The 22,077-nt window shown below is 41.1% G+C and overlaps 1 protein-coding gene across 1 annotated transcript; it reads left to right on the forward strand.

Moving 5' to 3' along the window:
• Positions 1 to 231: 231 nt before the first annotated feature.
• Positions 232 to 21,958, forward strand: TMC4 (transmembrane channel like 4). Its single transcript, XM_014072708.2, has 16 exons — positions 232 to 337; positions 3,870 to 4,089; positions 4,932 to 5,080; positions 5,173 to 5,334; positions 7,680 to 7,765; positions 8,805 to 8,950; positions 11,190 to 11,337; positions 12,927 to 13,100; positions 14,159 to 14,322; positions 15,763 to 15,889; positions 16,527 to 16,624; positions 17,336 to 17,522; positions 18,970 to 19,100; positions 19,696 to 19,851; positions 19,989 to 20,067; positions 21,687 to 21,958. Exons 1-16 carry the CDS (start codon positions 286 to 288, stop codon positions 21,738 to 21,740), a joined length of 2,133 nt encoding a protein of 710 aa, XP_013928183.2. The 5' UTR covers positions 232 to 285; the 3' UTR covers positions 21,741 to 21,958.
• Positions 21,959 to 22,077: the final 119 nt, after the last annotated feature.

Consider the following 22,077-nt stretch of genomic DNA (forward strand, 5'->3'; position numbering starts at 1 on the left):
TGTATAATAATTGGATTTCCAAAACGCTCTACTTCAAATGCTTGTTCATACTTTCATTCCTGAATATGCTGTGCTTTTTCAAAATAAGTGCATTAAAGTGAAAGCTTTATACCTATGCATGTTTGCAGTATTCTAAGATATTGGTTGCCTGGTTACAATGTTGGGGCATATTACCTGGAAGAATCATTAATCCATGCCCAGTTTTGTATTCTACTTCCTTGTTCCTTGTTCAGTCTAATCAGAACAAGAATTTCACTGAATGATATGGCTGAATAATTTGCAAGCATGGAAGACGATTTCAGGGAAAGCAGTTTAAGGAGCCAAGAAGAGGAAACAGGTACTTTGGCTACATACTTTTGCTGTTTTGATCTTGGAATGGCTGATAATCAAAAATCTCCAGCATTTTCTTTTTATTTAGTAAAATTCCTCCACCTACCACACTGCCTTCTCTGATCTTGAATTATTGCAGTCTGCAGACTGAATACTAAGACTCAATTGTTCTCTGGTTTTGATTATAAGTGAGGAGTTCTGCTGTAAATATTGTTTTGGAGCAACTTTTTATTAATTATACTTGGGAAAGTTTGACCTATTGGATGTCTGAACCCTCTTAATCTGGATATTTTCTAGAATCTATAGCACACCCAAGCACATTATAATAACAGAAGTGCTAATTTCTATAACTCCACACTTAACTTGCAATAAAAGGGAGCAAATATAGGATGGTAAAGCACCAAGGCAAAAGTCAAGACACAAAATCTTTCAATCATTTTTTGATGGGTTGGTATTTTATTTTGGGGTTTTTTTGCACTCTATTTTAGGTGTACATTACAGGTTTATTTCTTTTTTTGTTATTAAGAAATGGAATGAAACAATGCTGCCTACTTCTGGCACTTGCTGTACAGTATTATAATTTGATGCCACGGTTAGAAGAGGTTCTGGAAATTACAGAAAAAATATTCTGCATTATTCAATAATATTGAATTAGGCTAATATTGAATTAAGTTGCCAGTTCTGCTTAGAGGAATCAAAATGGCAGGAAGAAACAAAAAGAAGAATAGCACTTAGAGAAACAAAAATGGGGTGGAGTTACAATCTTTTCCAGTAGATTCAATGTGGCACCTAGAGAAAGAAGAATAAGATATATCTGTGAAATATTTATTTTCTTTCAAATAAGATGGATTACTTCCCTCTATTCAATGTAGCTTCCTTTGAGATGAATTGCTGTGGTTGGGTCATTTTGTGAACAGTGACTGTATAATTATGACGAAGGTTTTAACAAGCTTTAGGCCCTTTCTGATCTGCTTAGATTGATCTCCCAAGTGAAATGCATTTTAAAATGAAAATTAAGTACTTCTCTGTTGCGTGTGTTTGCCTAACATTTCGGATCAACGAATGTGTTTGGAACTAACAGAGAATTTTGTGGGTGTTCTTACAAATAAAACAACCCCAATCTTCAAAACACAGGGTAGGGATATTATGTATGCGCAAGACAGAAATCAGTCACCTACAACTACAGGAAGTCCTTGACTTACAACAGCTTGTTTAGTGACGGTTTGAAGTTACAATGTTGCAGAAAATTAAGGGACTCAGACTTCGGAACCAAAAGAAGTAGTCTTTATTTGCGCAAAGGTTCAGAGCAAGATAGCCAAAGCAGACATCTAAACATCTGAACAAAGACTTATAGATAAGTCAGTTCTTGTGTATGTTTTTCAAAAGCAGTAAAACACGGAAATTAGCTTTGGTTGGTTACATGAGTCATAGCCCCCCTTTTACTATTCTAAATATCTTGCCCTCCTTTCGTAGATTGAGGTCACAGCCAGGTGACTTGCAAAGAAGCATCTAAATTACAGGCAGTATGTTTGTGGTTAGCTGTATGCTTAACTCATATGTGTGAACTTTAGATGAACTTCAGATAGGTGTCTTAAAAGTCTTAAAAGTTATTCCTTCTTTCTGTCTTGCCACATTTCATGTCTTGTCTCGTTTTATGTCCAGTTTCATTTAATGTCCAGCTTCAACAACATTACTGAAAAAAGTGACTTATGACCATTGCAGCATCCCCCTGGTCACATGATTTACATTCAGATGCTTTACAAGGGACTCACATTTATAACAGTAGCAGAGGTGGGTTCCTATTGGTTCCGACAGGTTCGGCCGAATAGGTAGTAACTCAGCCTGCCATGTCCCCGAACCAGTTCTATCGGGGCCACCATCTTGTTTTTGTTTTTGTTTTTACTACTGCACATCACGCTACTTGTGTATTAAGCACGTGCGCACGCAAAGCGCGTCCCTGAGCGAACTGGCAGTAGCATAAGCCGGAATCCACCCCTGAACGGTAGCCGTATCCTGGAGACATGTGATCCTTCTGTCAAACAAAATCAATGAGGAAATCAGATTCACTTAACAATTGTGTTACTAATTTAGCATCTTAACAAATGTAGCAAAAAAAAAATTGTAAAATGGGGCAAATACTCACTTAACAAATTTCACACTTAGCAACACAAATTTTGGGCTCAGTTATGATGGTAAGCTGAGCACTACCTGTAGTTTGCTTTTTAAGAACGGACCTCAAGAGTGTTTTTGTAAATAAAAATAGGGAATGGCAATTTGTTTTCATCTAGGCCACCTTTCTACTCTAATTTTTTTGAAAGTGAAATAACCTTTTACAAATACTAATTTATTATAATAATAAATTATAATATTAATAATTCATAGCCACCATGTTGCCTCCTATTATAATTGTATATATTTATATAAAAATGCACCAGTCTAACTAACCCAGTGTTTTTCAACCACTGTGCCGCGGCACACTAGTGTGCCGTGACATACTGTAAGGTGTGCCGTGGGAAAAACACCCGCTATATAGTCAATATAGGCACAGAGTTAATTTTTTTTAACATTTTCTAATGGTGGTGTGCCTCGTGATTTTTTTCATGAAAAAAGTGTGCCTTTGCACAAAAAAGGTTGAAAAACGCTGAACTAACCAACAGTTTCAGAGCCCTTGAACCTCTGAATATGTGACAATCAGCATTCTGCTATGTTTCAATTTGCTCTATGTTGAATCAATCCAGGAATTTAAGAGATCAGATTGTTTTATACATTTTGGAGGCTGACAGGAAATTTATCACAGTCTCAAGATTTCCTCCATGATAGGATAGCTGCAAACAAATCACTCAACAAATGTAACTAAATAAGACTTTATAGAACTTGCAGTAGACTTTCACAGAGAAAAATGCCAAAGGGCAGATATCAGTAGGCAATATAACCATATTTTCCTAATATAAAGTTCTGTGTATACGGCCACGCAAAATGGTGGATCTACTGTACTTCATGGCCTTCTTCATAGTTCTTTATTCACCTGGATAGGAAAATATCCTCAAAGTCCTGAATTCCTATTATCTAGATTATGATGAAGACAAGTGTCCTTGATATTGGATTCAAGATTCGTTGAATGAGCGGGCTTCTTTGTTATGGCAGCATTAAAGTTATAGGTCAGTTAGTTACCTGAAATTGATGATATACCAACAGGTTTTCTCAACCTTATCAACTATAAGATGGGTGGACTGCAACTCCCAGAATTCCCCAATCAGCATAGCATAGCTGGCTGGGGAATTTTGGGAGTTGTAATCCACACATCTTAATATTGCCAAGGTTGAGAAACACTGCATACAACAATTGAAAAGGGCTTCACTTAGCATGGAGAATGCCCTCTATTAACCATAAAGATAAATGTTGGTTCTGCTTGTTTTGTAAACGTCTGTAGCTGCATGCTTAATTAACCTAAATTTGAACGAATAGTTGTATATATTCAGCTCTTTGAATGCATATGGACTGCTCAGGATGACTTGCTCTGGATTGATGTCTGTTGGCAGAATTTGATGGGGGCCAGCAGGTCTCCCCATCACTCCTTCTCCAGCTACCAAGCAATCAAACGCTACGTTTCCGTGGTAAAAAAGCAGAAGCTTGGGAAGAGGCTTGGAAGGGGGCATTGGAGCCCACAGAGGACCCCCATGAAGTATTGCTGGAAGAAGGGGAAGACAGCCGGCTTCTGAAGGAGCTACCTCTCTGCCTGGAGGAGAAACGCAAGCTCAGGTATCGAAGCTCTTGATTCTTGCTGAGAGACTCTTGAGGAGAAGAACATTGAAAAGTATGTAATTAAAATGACATTCCCAGCTCTGTGTCCTCAGAGAACACGGTGAATGCTAATTATGGGAATTGCGACTGAAGGCCACCCTCTCAAGAGAAACATCTTAATCGGGTTCCATCTTCTCTGGAGACTCTTATGGAACAGAACAAAGATAGCTGGGAATCCAGAACATTTGGGAAGAGATCGAGTGTAGTCCTAGTGAGTTGTGATGTGGGAAGGCACATATGTTTCTAAGTAAAACACAGCCTATTGAATAATATCTTGATCGAAGCGATTAGGAGCCCTACTTTCAGAGGTGGTATTCAGCAGGTTCTGATCAGTTCGGGAGAACCGGTAGTGGACATTTTCAGTAGTTCAGAGAACCGATAAATACCACCTCTGACTGGCCCTTCCCCCATCTATTCTCTGCCTCCCGAGTCCCAGCTGATTGGGAGGAAATGGGGATTTTGCAGTATCCTTCTCCTAGAGTGGGGAGGGACTTGAGATTTTGCAGTATCCTTTCCCTGCCTGCCACGTCCACCAAGCCACACCCACCAAACTACACCACACCCACCAAGCCACGCCCACAGAACTAGTAGTAAAAAAATTAGAATCCCACCACTGCCTACTTTGAATATTTCTCTTAAGCGTGGATTAGATTTTTCCATTTTGATGAAACATTTTATAAAACCTGAGGGATTGGACATAATGGGCAGAGGGGGGGAAAGGAAAGTATTGCTACACACTTCAATTCATGTATTTAATTGCAGTTATGTTTGTTTCTCATTTAACCACACTTTGCTTTAAGAATGCTGCAGAAACAGGCAGTCAAGCAGCTCAGCGGTTGGCAACTTTGGCGCATAGAGAAGTTGAAAACGCTGCGCCATCTTCAGAGTCAGGCAAGCACAGCCATCTCATCAGCTAGGTTGTGGCGAGGCACTCTGCACCACATCGAAGGTACAGGCAAGGCCCTTAAGGACTATTTTGGAGAGAACAATAGCTTAGGAGTTTGAGCTTGCCTTGTAACTATTTGTGTTCTGTCTCCAAAGGCCATTTTGGAACAGGGATCCAATCTTTTTTCAACTTCCTGCGTTTCTTGGTCCTGATGAATTTTGTGGCTTCCTTGCTGGTGGTAGGATTTGTGATTGCTCCAAATGCTGCCTTTGAAGCTCTACAACTCAACTGGACAAGTCAAGCGAATAGTAGTTTGGGTGAGTGAATGACCCATGACGTGTGTTCCAGACTTATGTGTCCTGAGCAATCAATATAACATGTATTTGATTTACTCCTATGTGCCAATGTAATCAAGAATGGCCTTGGATGGTCCACCCTGAAAAAAATACAATATCAAACATGCCCCACACTAGGCCCGTTGCTTGTCAACATTTTTAAAAAATGACATAGTCAAAGGGTAGAAATGATGTTCAGCACAAAGCTGAGGCAGGACTGGTTCTCCTAGGAAATGCACTCAAGGTTCAAAAGAATCTTGAAAGTCTTGAACATCAAGCCTTTTCTAACAAAACTCAGTTTGATGGCAAGAATTATAGGTCCTGCATTTAGGTGGGAAAAATAAGATGTACGGACCGGATGTCCTAGACCACAGGATAAGTTGTATGGACCGGATGTCCTAGACCACAGTTTAACATGAGCCAGCAGCTGCCAAAAATTATGCGATGTGATAGTTTCACTTTCAGTCAGCATTCCAAATGTGGTACAGAATTGAATGGTTGAATCACTTCCTGTGATCTCAAAAATTATGCCTTTGTTGATGCAGCTCACAGTGCTTAAAAAGCACAGAAAAGTAACAAAAATAGTGAGGGTCTTAGAGATTGTATTCTCAGACGACCTTCTAAAATAATTGAGTAAAACTGGTCTAAAGAAAGACATGTAAAATCTTCCCGTGGCATGACAAAACCGCGCTCGACTAAAGCGCGCCCGATTAAACCGCGTCGCTGACGTCATCAACAGGGCGACAACACAACAGCGAGCGTGGAGAAAGAAGGGTGCTTTAAATAGCGCTTTGAAAGCAAGCCGATTCAAGTTAAGGTAAGGGTTAGGTTTAGGGTTAGGTTTAGGGTTAGGTTTAGGGTTAGGTTAGGGTTAGGTTTAGGGTTAGGGTTAGGTTTAGGGTTAGGGTTAGGTTTAGGGTTAGGTTAAGGGTTAGGATTAGGTTTAGGGTTAGGTTAAGGGTTAGGTTTAGGGTTAGGTTTAGGGTTAGGTTTAGGATTAGTATTAGGATTAGGGGGGTTAGGTTTAGGTTTAGGGGTTAATTTTAGGTTTAGCGTTTACAGCGTGCTTCTGTCTCCGCGCTGTTGTCGCCCTGCGGTTTCATCGAGCGCGCTTTAGTCGAACGTGGTTTTGTGGTGGAACCAAATCTTCCATTACTTGAAGTGCTGTCATAGGGAAGAAGGTATTACATATGCTATGTAATACCTGGAGCTAGTACAAGAACTAATGGGTGGAAGCTTTACAGAGAGTAACTCAAACTTGAAATATGGCGGAATTGCCTAACCGTGACAGTTATTAAGCAGTATAACAGCCTACTTCTTGGAGTTCATCATTAGAAGTTTTCAAACAAAGATTAAACACCCCATTTGCCTGGGATGATCTGAGGATTCTTTCTTTGGGTTGGATCAGAAGACATTCAAGGTATTTTTTCAATCCTATGGTTCTATTATGCCTTGAGATAGAGGCAGAAATTCAACAGGTATAGCAGACCACTTTGCCTTTAAAAATGCCAGCCACAGTTGCTGGCAAAATGTCAGAAATATGTTGTTAAGATCAAGGTCACTAAACTCTGAAGCCCAACGCTGTTCAATAAAGGATAATCAGTATATAAGGCATAGCTTTAATTCCACTGTATTTCAAGGAGGGAGAATCCGACTGAATTTCTGCTTGCCATTTGGACTCTTGTCAATAAAATATGTTTGTGATGCTGGCAGAGAAGACCTGTAGAGCAGATATACAGGGTGCTCTTGTATAAGTAATAAGAAATGAAGATTTACCTCATTTGGAAGTAAATAAACTCAATGTTGAGGAGCAGCACACAAATGTTTAAAACATCCATCCTTCAATCAATGAGTCAATAAAAGCATTAGTTACTACCTTTTGAAGCAAATTGGATAATTACCCCCTGCTTTTCAAAGAGCCGGGATGGGGTTGTAAGATGATTTGAAATAGGAAATGAAGTGCACTGCCATCTAAAGGAGTAATTACCATAAAACCATTAAGGTCAAAGACTAAATTACCTAAATGACATGACTAAAAGGCTTGTTAGAAGAATAGGCTGCAAATGTACTGTGAAGAGAATGTACACAAGTGATTTGGAAAAAACTATTTCAGCAACCAAGATCATGCATTTCCCACTTAAAAGTAGCAAGGTAGATCCATTTTTTTCCGGGAATGGTGCTAAGACTATCTGGTATTTTGTCCATATTTTATCTATTTTTTTCTGAGAAAGAGTATGACCCATTCTTACAAAAACCAGAAGCCTGCATGCAGCCCTTGAGCCCCATCCATGTTGGAAAGCTAATTCTTGCTCCCTAATTCCTTCCAGTGAATGCACTATGTCAAAAATACAATCCCATCCCTCAAGGCTTGGTCAGCTACTTTTCCTATATTCTGGATCTTCTGTCAGGCCAGGTAAGAAATTATTCCACCAAGGATGTATTTCCAATACCTTGGGAAGTAGCTACACTGACCATCATGTATGATGCAGAGGTGGTATTCAGCCGGTTCTGACCAGTTCTGGAGAACTGATAGCAGAAATTTTGAGTAGTTCGGAGAACCAGTAAATACCACCTCTGACTGACCCCACCCCATCTATTCTCTGCCTCCCGAGTCCCAATTGATTGGGAGGAAATTGGGATTTTGCAGTATCCTTCCCCTGGAGTGGGCAGGAAATGAGGATTTTGCAGTAACCTTCCCCTGGAGTGGGCAGGGAATGGGGATTTTGCAGTAACCTTCCCCTGGAGTGGGCAGGGAATGGGGATTTTGCAGCAACCTTCCCGTGGAGTGGGCAGGAATGGGGATTTTGCAGTATCCTTCCCCTGGAGTGGGCAGGGAATGGGGATTTTGCAGTAACCTTCCCCTGGAGTGGGCAGGAATGAGAATTTTGCAGTAACCTTCCCCTGGAGTGGGCAGGGAATGGGGATTTTACAGTATCCTTTCCCTGCAGTGGGCAGGGAATGGGGATTTTGCAGTATCCTTCCCCTGGAGGTGGCAGGGAATGGGGATTTTGCAGTATCCTTTCCCTGGAGTGGGCAGGAATGAGAATTTTGCAGCAACCTTCCCCTGGAGTGGGCAGGGAATGGGGATTTTGCAGTATCCTTCCCCTGGAGTGGGCAGGGAATGGGGATTTTGCAGTATCCTTCCCCTGGAGGTGGCAGGGAATGGGGATTTTGCAGTATCCTTTCCCTGGAGTGGGCAGGAATGAGAATTTTGCAGCAACCTTCCCCTGGAGTGAGCAGGAAAGGGGACTTTGCAGTATCCTTCCCCTGGAGTGGGCAGGAATGGGGATTTTGCAGTATCCTTCCCCTGGAGTGGGCAGGAATGGGGATTTTGCAGTAACCTATCCCTGTCGTGTCCACCAAACATGCCCATCAAGCCACACGCACAGAACTGGTAGTAAAACAATTTGAATCCCACCACTGCTGTGATTTGATTGTTTATTTCTCTCCAGGGATTCATAGAACAATCTTACCTGTTCTACGGCTATTATCCAAATATGGCTGTCAGCTTTGTCAACTTTGCCTATGACATTCCTCTCGCTTATCTCCTCACAACACTATTCTACTTGCTGTTCTGCCTGGCCTGGATTGTTCGCAGGTGAGCACCACTGTGGCCTCTATAATGCAGAATCAGAACTCAAGTCCCCAAGTGAGCAATCAAGGCTCAGTACAGATAGTCTTTGGCTTTTGACCACAACTGAGCCCAAAATTTTTGTTCTTAAGTGAGATGTTTGTTAAGTGGGTTTTGTCTCATTTTATGACCTTTCTTGCTCTTGTTGTTAAGTGAATCACCACAGTTAGTAACCTGGTTGTTAAGTGAGTCTGGCTTTCCCATTGAGATTGCTTGTGAGCAGTTTGCAAAAGGTGATTGCATGACCTTGGGACATAACAACGGTCGTAAATATGAACCAATTTTCAAGCATCTGAATTTTGATCCCATGATCCTGGGGATGCTGCAAAGGTCGCAACTGTGAAAAATGGCCATAAGTCACATTCTTCAGTGCCACTGTAACTTTGAATGGTCATTAAATGAATTATTGTAAGTCAAGGACTACCTGAACAGTGTTAATTAAACAATGTGTATTGGAGGGATTCCCTCACAAGAATGAGAGCCAGGTTAGTCTACTGATTAAGGCTCCATGTTAGAAAGTGGGAAACCATGAGTTCAAGTCCCATCTCAGCTATAAATGTCAGCTGGATGACTTGTGTCAGTCACTCTCTCTCAGCCCAACGCACCTCACAGGGTTGTTGTTGTGGGGAAAATAGGAAGAGGAAGGTGTGTTGGGTATGTTTGCCACCTTGAATTACTGTATTTTTCGGAGTATAAGACACACCTTATTCCCCTAAAAAGGAGGGTGGAAATCTGAGTGTGTCTTGACCTACTGTAAACCCCGTCCACTTTGCAAAAATGGACGTGCAGAGGGTTTGGGAGGCCTGCAAAGTGCTCCCGGGGTCTGGGGAGGGCAAAAACAAGTGAAAAACAGGCCATTTTTTGCTCGTCCCCCCCCCCCAGCCCCTAGGAGCACTCTACAAGCCTCCCAAAGCCTATGCATGCCCTGTTTTTTGCAAAAAACAAGGTGTGCAGAGGGTTTGGGCCTGCAGAGTGCAAAAACCTTTTTTTAAAATTTACCTCTTCAAAATCTTGGTGAGTCTTATACTCTAGTGCATCTTATAAACCAAAAAATACGGTATTTGTATAAATAATAAAGGCAGGAGAAAATAAATGAAAAAATATTGACAAACAAAGGGATACACTCATATTTATACATCTCAGAAAGGTGTGAGAGACTAACAAATAAGCAACAGATGATGTAAGCTTACATACCTATAGCTAAGGGATCTCAAGTTACTACAGGTAGTCCTCAACTTATGACCATAATTGAGCCCAAAATGTTTGCTACTAAGCAAGACAATTATTAAGTGTGTTTTGCCCCATTTTACAACCTTTCTTGCCACAGTTGCTCGTTGAATCACTGCACTTAATTTAGCAACATGGTTGTTAAGAGAATCTGCCTTTGACTTTGCTTGTCAGAAATTAGCAAAAAGGGGATCACATGACCTCGGGACATTGCAAGTCATAAATATGAACTAGTTGCCAAGCATCCAAATTTTGATCTCGTGACCATGGGGATGCTGCGATGGTTGTGTGAAAAATGGTCATGTCACTTTTTTCAATGCCAAACTGAATGTTCAAACTGAACAAGTGGTTGTAAGTCAAGTACTACCTGTATAGTTAATGGACCTCAGGTCACTTCAGAGGTGAAATTCAACAGGTTCTGTGACAGGTTCTGGAGAACTGCTCGCGGAAATTTTGAGTAGTTCGGAGAACCCGCAAATGCTACCTCTGGCTGGCTCCAGAGTGGGGTGGGAATGGAGATTTTGCTGTATCCTTCCCCTCCCACGCCCACAAAGCCACGCCCACAGAACTGGTAGTAAAAAAAAATTTGTATTTCACCACTAGGTAACTTTCTTTTTTTTGTTTTCCCTCAGACGCCAAAGGCAAGAATAAAATAATAAAATGGAGCAAAGATCTTCTCTAAACCAAGAGGAGGCAGGCAGCTTTGGGTTTTGTCAGATATCAGAAAAGAAAAAAAATCTCCCATTTGTAGATTGAGATATGGAACAAACCTAATCTATGAGAATTATTCTAGTATGATCAACAGGCTACAGCCTTATATCTATCTCTATATTGCTTATGCCTCTTTATGTCAACTTGATTTAGTGGATTCAATTCATCTGAGAATTGTTTTCCCTGCCCACAATTAGCAGCCTTCCTGATGGATCCACCTCTCAGGAAATTCCTGTTTAAATATTTCTTGTCTTCCATCTGTCTTCAGGTCAGTCCTTTGCCTCAAACAAAGCCTGGTTAGCGAAGACACATCCCTTGCGTCCTACAGCAACAAAGTCTTTGCTGGCTGGGATTTCAGCCTGATGCAAGATAACATGGTCCAGTTAAAGCATAAAAGCATCCGCTACGAGTTACGGGTAAGGACAGATGCTAAAACCGGATAGCCGATGGCAGCCCTTTTAATGTGTCATGCTCCAGAAGGGTTGGGCTGACCATTTCCTCACAGGAAGGAAGAAAAATGAGTGCTACCATTCATCCTGAACTAATGTGGCTTCCAGTAGAACATTCCACACACCCCCCCCCCTTAGACCCAAATTCTAGTGGGAATTATTTTTCCAAACATTTATTCATAGCCTAAGAAGGGCTGTCATTTCAACCTCTGCAACGCAATGTTCTTTCACTTTTTTTTCTGTTGCTATAAGGAAAAAAAGATAATTAGATTACAGGTAGTCCTCAACTTACAATCATTTGTTTAGTGATCTTCAAAGTTATAATGGCACTTTAAAAAGTGACTTATGACTGCTTTTCACACTTACGATTATCACAGCATCCCCATGCGCTCCCAGAATCCCCATGGTCACATGATCAAAATTTGGAGGGCTGCAACTGGAATGCATTTATGATGATTGCAGTATTCTGGGTCATGTGATCACCATTTGTAACCTTCCCAACTGGCTTCTGACAAGCAAAGTCAATGGAGGAAGCCAGATTCACTTAACAACTGCATGACTCACCTAACAACTGCAGTGATTCACTTAACAACTGTGGTATAAAATGTTGTAAAATGGGGCACAACTCACTTAACAACTGTCTTGCTTAACAACAGATACGTTGGGCTCAATTGTGGCCTTAAGTAAAGGACTATCAGTAACCCAAATTTCTCTCATAAACACCTAAGGCTCTAAGAAACTGCAGAAGTGAGAAATTCAAAGGCCGTACCTTTATCCCCAGTTCTACAACTGGATGTGGAGAAAACAAACTTTTAGATTATTTTCAACAATTAATGCAACTGTTTGTCCCCCCCCCCCAAAAAAAATAGATGTAACCTTACAATTTACATGATATATAGAATCTTTTTCTTTTGTTATTGTTCAAGGGTAATAGATTTCTGATTTGTCAAGGAAGTGTAAAGGGATAAGCTAGAGCATTGCTAACTGAATTTTAATTTATCACATGGTTGCTATGCTACTATAGGATAATACAATTAAGACACTATTAAAAAAATATATAATCCTAGTTTTTAGGTTGTTGGGAAAACTACAATTGACTGTATTCCCACATGGCTTTAAAAAGAACCGTTGCCAAAGTCACAAAACAGCATATGCTCATACAAATGGCACTGTGCAATGTGCAAATATAATCCCTCAATGAGGATTTGGGTGAAGCTAATTTTGTGGAATCCTTGGAGTTTGGTTGTTTGCTTGCAGACTTTTCATTACCCAACTAGGTAACATCATCAGCACTAGTGAGTGTAGGGTTTGCTCCTTTTTTATATACAATAGCATGCCCTGCCAGTTTTGCAGAGGGTGTTGTTTTCTCCTTGGTAGTTTCTTGAGAGGGTATTGTTTTGTGCTTGATTGTTGTCTGGTGTCAATCTTTGCTTATCTGGGTTTAGGCTGCTGGATGTGTTTTGCATGTGTTTAATCTTTCAAGATTATCTTTTAAAGCTGCTTTGATTGTTCTGAGCTGCTTCAGATGCTTCTCTTCTCTTCCTCCCCCCTTCCAGATGGACCTGGAAGAAGCCAGTTTCCGCCAGCACCAGGCAGAGTTGACCACATCAGAGCGAGTTGGCCTTTATCTCCTGAGAAGTCTGATCAATATCTTGGTTTTAGCGCTTTTGGGAGCCTCCTTTTACTGTATCTTTCTGGCTGTGAGCTATTCCCAGGAGATGTTGGGAAAAGTAAGTATGTGGGCCCTCAGCTACCCCTCAAGAGGTTGTGCTTCCCCCAATACTTAAGGCCTCACCCCTTTGTGACCAGTCCCCCATATTGTGGTGGAGGTATTTAGGTTATCACAAAAGCAGTTCTGGCCAGGTTTGGCAGCAATTGTGGTGCTGAAACTCCAAGCAGAGGCCATATGGACCAAGGACGTGACTTTGCCAGTTGCATGGAAGTTCTGTCAAGCAGGGCCTTACAAGTTAAAGTAAAGGGCCATAGTGTGTCATGTGGTTAGAACACTGGACTGATGATCTGCATGCCTGTATTTGAGACCTGAGTGCTGCTGTGTGATGGTGTGAGCACCCGTCATTTGCTCCAGCTCCTGCCAATCTAGCAGTTGAAATTGTGCAAACACAAGCAGATAAATAGGTACCACTTTGGTGGGCTCATTCATGGGAGCATGAAAGGAAACCTCCAACTGAGCATCCTCCAGGCAACAGCGATGTCACTGGCTGATCGTTTCACCCCAGAAGTGCTTTGAACATAACAACAACTTAAAGTTGAGCCTGTAGAGATTGTCCTTGACTTACAACCACATTGTAACAACCAGAATTTCCATTGCTAAGCAAGGTGGTTGTTAAGTGAGTTATGCCCATTTTGAAACCTTTTTTTTGCCATTGAATTACTGCAGCTGTTAAGTGAATCATGGGGTCATTAAGCAAATTTGGCTTCCCTCATAAACATTGCTTATTGGAAGCCTGCTGGGAAGGTCGCAAATGACGATTGCGTGACTCCCAGATGCAGCAATCATTAATACATGTCAGTTGCCAAATGCCTAAATTTTGATCATGTGACTATGGGGGATGCTATAGTGGTTTAAGTGCAAGGGCCGGTCATAAGTTACTTTTTTCAATGCTGTTATAATTTCAAATGGTCCCTAAACAGATGGTTGTAAGTCAAGGACTACCTGTAAGAAGACAATATCTCGTAGGACTTATTTGCAAAGAAAGGTCCTGTTCAATCGCATTATTTCTTTCCATAACATTCATGCCCAAATAAATTCCTCTATCTTTTGATACAGGCGGACTCTCCTGAAAACAGTCTCTTCTTTCTGGATCTGCTGGTGGCTTATCTCCCTTCCGCTGTAATCACGGCTGCCAATCTCCTTGTTCCGATGATCTTTGAGTTCCTTGTGCCTCTTGAAAAATACCCGCTCAGCTTTAAAATCAAAATCACACTTCTGAGGTACAAAAAAAAACAACAAAAAACATCTGGGTATGTTTGCAATAGAGCAGGGGTCTCCATACGTGGTAGCTTTAAGACTTGTGGACTTCAAATCACAGAATTGGAAGTCCACAGGTCTTAAAGTTCCCAAGTTTGGGGATCCCTGCTATGGAGGGTGGGGAATAAGACTCTGGTGCTTTCTTTTCATTTTCAACGGGCCCACTGTCCACTGCCCAGAGAAAGAAAAGCTATTGATGCTTGCTTTCATAGCAAAGATGGGAAGGATAAAGAAATAGGGAATCCCAGTAATCAGGGGCCAAAAGGAAAAAAGTGCTGAAATCTGGAAGTTGTTGGACACCTAACCTCACTTCTTTAGCTCGAGGTGAAGGACTAATAGTTTTCTAGGTGCTAATGAACACAAATCTAAGCATCCTTCACCAGTACAGTTGTTGAGTCAAGGATCTCTGGTGATTAAGCAATATTTTGAGGTGCGCTTGTTATAAATAGACCAGACTAGATTAAGTATATGGTAGTCCTTTGGCTTTAGAGAAGACAACACTGCTGTGTAATTCTTTTATGGTCACTGAAGTTGGTCTGGAATCCCTGTCCAGAAGCCTGGAATCGAACACTTTGGGGCACCGGAAGTCCATTGTTGTTGTAACTGTGATTGTTATACTTTTATTTTCTATTTATTTATTATTTACAGACTAGCTGATAACCCGGCATTGCCCGGGTATTTATTTATAGAAGGGAAATGTTTGGACCAAATGTAATTTCTAATGTTGGATTTTTCCCCTTACCAGAAGGAGCCCCCTTGTGTAGTACTGTGAAGCCATTACCATGGCAACTCCATTACGCTGTACAGTAGAAGCCACTTTATGACAGTACAGTAGAATCCATTTTAAGGCACAACAGGCTGTATCTTAACAGAACACACACTCGAGGAGTGTTAGGGATGTCTTACCCCTACAGTATTTTTCATCTGTGTATCAAGTTTGGTTGAAATTGCTCAAGGCGTTCCAGAGTTATGGTGGAACATACACACGCACAGCCATTTTTACATATATAGATAGTGTTATGCTAAGTAAACAGTTGGTTTTTAGAGTAATGTGATCTACTTTGCATCTTTTTTGTTTTGGAGGACCCTGAACTTTAGGAGTTAGAGAGCATATCTAATCAATATTTTCGACTTTGAACATTGTGAAGAGTCTGAGAACTGAATCAAGGGATGTGATGTGTTTTGTTGACATCTTCCTTTGGTTGTTCTAATTTGTACCTTTTGATGCAGGTTGAGGTGCAAATATTAAACCACGTCTATTTCCATATCTTTCTCCAACAGCATATCCTTTGTGAATATCTACAGATCCAACTGCTCTTAAGAGACCAAGAGCTGCTCACATGATTTCCCCCACCTTCTATCTTGGTTATTAGGCAACCTGACATGTCCATCTCTTTTGGCAGGAATGTCGTCTTGCGTTTTGCTAGCCTAATTGTGGTTCTCGTTACACTCTGGGGACAGATCACCTGTAATGGGGACATGCAGAACTCCGACTGCCGCAATTGTGGTTATAATAATAAACTTCACCCGGTAAGGGAAATAGTGGTTTTATGTGGGAGGTAAAAATTTCTTGAATTCCCAGTCAAAACAAGTTATGCTACTATGTAATATTTTCCTCAAAAGATTTTGTGTGGGGGAAAAAAGATTGGAATGATTATCTATGTGGAGGGATCACAAAAAGTAGAATAGTGTCATTCTAGAGTCCTATTTCCTAAAATTCGGAAAATGAAACACAGCAGTTGCATTCTTGAAGCCAGATCTAGACATATTTGTAATACATCTATTGTAATTAAGTTAAATTACATGTTTAAACATATTTAGGTATGACTAATTTGAGCCTCATTGATTTCAGTGGCTCATGGACTTCAACAAGGTTACTTTACATACCACAAAGTCCAGGCCAAACAAATCTAATCTTATCCTTAACTCTAATTCTAAACCTGTCCCATAAATTAATCCTAATCCTAACCCTAACCCCAAAACGAATAAACCAGATGTAACTAAGATTTGTTCATTCTCCTAACAAGAACTAAATTTAAATTTGAGATTAATTCCTGGGTTATTTGAAAGAGTTATAGCTCTCTAGAATACAGGCAAATGAGAAATGCCAATTTTTTATGAGCAAAAAACCTTATCTTATGAAAAAAAACCTTATCTCTCTCTTCAGTGCTGGGAGACCTCAGTGGGGCAGGAAATGTACAAACTGATGATCTTTGACTTGGTGATCATGCTACTTGTGATATTGTTGGTGGAGTTTCCCAGAAAGTAAGCCTTTTAAGTTTTGTCATGTCTATTGGTGGTGGAGAGGGGATGATTACAGGTAATCCTCAACATGCAACTGGTCATTTAGCAGTTGTTTGAAGTTATCGAAGACCTCTGGAGGGCTATTTATGACCTGATTCTGAAATCCCAACAACTGGAAACCCTGCCATGCAGTCACATGACTACATTTTGGATGCTCGGCAACCAGCCTGCATTTAAGGCTGTTTGCAGTGTCCCATCCCCCGTGACTACGTTTTATGAACTCTCTTGCCAAATATCTACATTTGCTTTCGGTTTTCAACAAAACCGCCCCATAACTGCAAGCTTCGCTTAATATCGCAACAGAAAAGGCAATAAAATTGTGTTAATCATAAGTGACTGCTTTGCAACCTTCATGGCTTGTGACTGTAATAGGCAGATTCCATTACGGTCAAAATTAAGAGAATCGCCTATAGTTTGGTTACTTTCCTTAGTCCAAAAGTGGGAACCTGCAAACAGCCGCAAATGCCACTATGTCGCTGAGCGCCTAACATGGGGTCATGTGACTGATGGATGGGAAGTGACCATCGGAACTGAGTCATAACTCCCTTGTTCCAGGTAGTTGTAAGTTGAAGACTACCTGTATAAAGGAATAAGTGAATGGCTGTAACAACATGTGTCTAAGTTGGGACTTCACATAAAAAACCCAAAATTTCCCTTTCTTTCCTTTTCTAGGCTGCTGGTGACTTACTGGCCATCCTGCCTCTTGCTCAAATGGTTGGGAGAACAGGAGTTCGGGGTTCCTGACAACATTTTGAACCTGGTATATGGGCAGACCTTGTGCTGGACTGGAGCCCTTTTTTGTCCTCTTCTGCCAGTGCTCAACACCATCAAATATATTGTTATCTTCTACATGAAAAAGGTGATTCAACAACAGCTCCGAAGCGTAATTGCAAGGTGGAGCAGAGAAGGGGCAATGGAAATCCGGGTGCTGGTTGATTACTGTGAGAAAATCCAGAATAGTGGCTTTCAACTTATTTACTGTCTTCAAGGAAACCTTTGTAGGTGGACAGGGATCTGGGCAGGGATGGGCTACGGGGATTTTGCAGGGGTTCGGGAGAACCTCTAGTTAAGATTCTGTGCAGTTTGGAGAACCCCCCCAAATCCCACTCCTGGCTGGCCCTGCCCACCCCGCCCCTCTCAGGAGTCCCCAGGTGGCCCGTTTTGGATGCAGGTGAGTGCAGGGTGTGTGCGGAGGTTCGGAGAGGGCAAAAAACAGGCCTCCTGGAAGTTTGGGAAATGGGCCTATTTCCAGCCTCCAGAGCCTGGGGAGGCTGTTTTCGCTCTCCCGGAGGCTCGAAGAAAGCCTACGGAGCCTGGGAGGGCAAAAACGCCCCCTCCCAAGCATGATGCAGGAGGCTGACTAGGCCGTGCCCACCATGCCACACCCACCCAGCAAACGGGCAGAGAACCCCTTGCTAAAAAATTTGAAGCCCATCCCTGGATCTGGGGCAAGTGTTGATGGGATTGCTGGATTGAAATTTGAAAAATATTATAGTGGGCTGTGAGAATAACTTTGAGGACTAGGAGGAGGAGGAGCCATAGCCAAGATTATAGTCAGATAAGTGATATCTGAGTCTGTGTCAGAAGGATAAGGGCAGGGAGAGGAGAGCCACATTCAGACATGCAAGATTCTGTTACAGTAACCTTATAATAAAAGTAGAATTAGCATTCATAATCTTGGTGTCCTTGCCTGGTCGACTATGAAGGGCTGGTGTCAATTTAGTAAGTCTGAATGTACCTCTCCTCTCCCTGGCTTCATCCTATGCCTCCATCCTCAATTCTGGGTTTTGAGGTCTACCCATCTTCAAGCTGACATGGCTGAGAAACACTGGCATAGACCAATGCCCAGAAATAGCCAAAAATAACAGAATACCAAGGTGCAGCACCTTTACTCCAATGATCTATCTCATGGGCGCTTTGGAAAAAACAACTTAAAAGGAAAACAAGAAGAACAACAATTAAAAAAAAACTTTGAAAGAATGACATTGCAATTTTGCAAGAATTGAAATTATTTAATTGTACACTCTTTTGAGCATACCTTTCTAAAAAATATAAAAATGTAATTTTGATCTGGTCTCAATATTACTGAAGTAGTGAATAAAAAGACAGCAGTTGCTTCTAAGAAATTGAGAACATTTTAAAAAATGGACACGGTCCAAGCATCTACAGCAACTTTAAAATGTATGGACTTAAGCTCCCAGAATTCCCCAGCCTTGGAAGGTGAAGTCCACACATTGTAAAGTTGCCAAATTCGAGAAACACTGTTCTATAGCTTTGATTGATTTCCCCCCCCTCCATTCTTCTAGCTCACCCTTTATGCCAACTGCCGTCCAGCCGAACGCACGTTTCGTGCTTCAAGCTCCAACGCTTTTTTCCTTTTAATTCTGCTCCTGGGACTCACGATATCCTGTGTTCCAGCCCTATATAGCATCTTCGTGTAAGTATTCGAGTGCCCTACAACCTTAACGGGGAGCTAACTCCATTAAACATTTTTTGTTGATTTTTTACTTTGGCATCTTATGGCAGCTGTATGTTCCACAGTTCCCAACATTCCCACCATCTGTAAAAGTAGAATATTAAAAGTGTTGCTAAGCCAATGTTGCTTAACTATAGTTTACACAATAAACCCAATTTGGCTACCTGTAGGCAAAGAGTAAGCAAGCTATGGTTTAAACACTGATGGCCAACGAGCTGTAGTGCGCAGTATGGTAGGCTAATTCTACCGACTGGCAGCAGTTCAATTCTCACTGGCTCTCAGTTGATTCAGACTTTCCTCTTTCCGAGGTCAGGAAAATGGGAACCCAGATTGTTATGGGCAATATGCTGATTCTGTAAACTGCTTAGAGAGGGCTGTAAAGCACTGTGGAGTGGTATATACATTCTAAGTGCTATTGCTATTGCTTTTGATTAAAAAGCAAGCAACTATGTTATGTTTTGATGAGTGAGCAAGAGGATCACATTTAAGTAAATAAAATGTGTTTTTAATTCCCTTCCCTGCTAGCTACCATCTCACTCCCAATTTTTCTCCACAGTCTGCCTCCTTCAAAAGCATGTGGGCCGTTCCGTGATCAATCCACCATGTGGAATGTGGTCACCCAGGCTGTGTCAGAGTTACCTGCTGGTGCCCAAGACTTCTTGAGATTTGTGGGCTCAGTTGCCTTTTCTGCGCCCTTGTTTCTGCTTCTGAGGTGAGGAATTGCATTTTCTAAAGAGATCTGGTGAATGGGGCACAGGAAGAAAAGGAATCGCACATCCTAAGGATTGAAGCATCTGGTGTAATATTATAATTATTTTTCCCTCTCTCTGTCTCTTTCATTTCTTCAAGTGTCTTCATGTTCTACCTCAAGGCCCTGGCCAACTCATACAGTTCCAGGATCAAAAGTCTCAAAGGACAGCTCCGTCTGGTGAGTAGTCAATTAAAAGCAATCCAAAAAATGGGTATGAAGTGGTGAAAAATTGACTCCAGGACTGGATACCTCAGGATGGGCAATGGGCATGCAGAAAAGATTGGGAGAGGGCAATGATATATTAATTACGGTTCTGCAGATGCAAGTTAATTCTTTTCTATTATTATAATAATTATTGGAAAGAACTTTAAAGATTATCCAGCAGAAATTTGTGTTTAAAGCTTCTAAGATTAGTACTCATTAGCCACAGCTTAAAAACTTCTAATATTAACTCTGTGCAGGAGAAGATAGTGCAGGTTTAGTTTCTATTTTGTGAGATTGTAGAAGTCAATCAAAGGAAACAATATTAGCTAGCTAGGGAAATTTACTTATCTTTTTAAAGCCATGCTTCCAGAATCAAACTCATGTGAAGTATTAGTACTGCTTTATAAAGCCTTAGTAAGGCCACATTTATTGCATCCAGTTTCGGTCACATAGAAAAAAGGTGTTGAGACTTTGGAAAAAGTGGAGAGAAGAGCAACTAAGATTATTAAAGGCCCAGAGACTAAAGCATGAATAATGGTTGCAGGATTTGGATTTGGCTAGTCTAGAGAAAAGGGTGACATGATAGTATTCCAGTATTTGAAGGGCTGTGGAAAAGAAGAGGGGGTCAACTTATTTTCCAAAGCATCAGAGGACAGGACAAAAAAAAATGGATGTGAACTAATCAAGGAGAGAAACAACCTAGAACTAAGAAGAAATTTCCTAACATTGAGAACAATCAACCCGTGGAACAGCATGCCTTCCGAAATTGTGGGTGCTTCATCTCTGGAGGTTTTTAAGAAGAGACTGGACAGTCATTTGTTTGAAATGGTATGGGGTCTCCTGCTTGAACAGGAGGCTGGAAGACCTCCAAGGTGGCTTCCAACTCTCTTCTATTCAAAGCTTCCTGTACTTTTAAAAGATTTTTTTTTTAAAACGAAATGGTGGGATGGAGGAAAGAATGCTAAATTCATACATGATTCTGCACTGGGATTTCTAAAACTGTTTGCTGAATTAGTTAAAATGATCTGGTTTGTGCAGCATACTAATCTACAAAGCTTTGAATTATTCTGTTTTCTGGTTTTTTTTTTGTTTTTTTTTGCTTTTAAGTCAGTACTGACTCTTGGATAGGTCCCTGCAGTTTTCTTGGCAAGATCTCAGAAGTGGTTTACCATTGTTTCCTTCCTAGGATTGAGAGAGAATGACTGGGTCAAGGTCACCCAGCTGACTTTGTGGCTAAAGTTGGGACTAGAACTCACAGTCTTTAGTTTCTGGTAGTCTTAACAGTTTCCAGCCTAATGCTTTATCCAAGACACGGCTTCATAAGGAGTTGAGCAGCTCATAGCAGGAAGCTGGTAGAGCAGTAACAAGCCCAAATGCTCATCTTCAGCCTTAGCCAACCTTGTCCCTCTCCCCAAGGGCTGTGCCTGATGTCCAACTCAAATCCATGAGGGAGTCTCAGAAAGGGGAAGCTCCCCCCCAAAAAACCTCATGCTCATCCAGATCATTGTGCTTAAGTCTGACAGCTCAGCTGCCTCATCCACTATCAAATTGCGAGAGAGACTTAATGGCTTTCAATGTTCTCTTTTTCTCAGGAGGGCCAGGATAAGTTCTTCCTTGTGAAACAGATTTCAGAATTGAGCCAATGAAAGAAAAGAAAAATCTACACAACAATATATATTTTTTCACCTTTTTCAGCAATACTTCCAAGATATCACCACGTGCTAAATGCGCAGAGCATATAAGTTTAATAAATAAATAAATTTTATGTCATAGTTTTCAAACTGCACTGCAGCAATGTACTATGATGGCTTCCAAGTTCCTCTTGTTCAGTTATCATTTTTAATAAAACAGAAGGGAAATTGTTGTCCAGTTATCATTTTTAATGAAACAGAAGGGAAAATGATTAAATAAGAAGAAATTATATTATATATACGTTTAGCTTTAATGAACTAGCAGCTGGTTGACTTTGTCTCGACTCACAAG

This window comes from Thamnophis sirtalis, unplaced genomic scaffold, assembly GCF_051295495.1.
Source record: "Thamnophis sirtalis isolate CommonGarterSnake01/CBP01778 unplaced genomic scaffold, rThaSir2_p1.2 scaffold_4, whole genome shotgun sequence".
NCBI lineage: Eukaryota > Metazoa > Chordata > Lepidosauria > Squamata > Natricidae > Thamnophis > Thamnophis sirtalis.

Excerpts from the sequence above, each read along its gene's own strand:
- TMC4 (XM_014072708.2), top strand. The coding sequence starts at position 286 with ATGGAAGACGATTTCAGGGAAAGCAGTTTAAGGAGCCAAGAAGAGGAA. Across the intron at positions 7,766-8,804 it reads TGGATCTTCTGTCAGGCCAG|GGATTCATAGAACAATCTTA; the intron begins GTAAGAAATTAT and ends ATTTCTCTCCAG. Across the intron at positions 8,951-11,189 it reads CTGGCCTGGATTGTTCGCAG|GTCAGTCCTTTGCCTCAAAC; the intron begins GTGAGCACCACT and ends ATCTGTCTTCAG.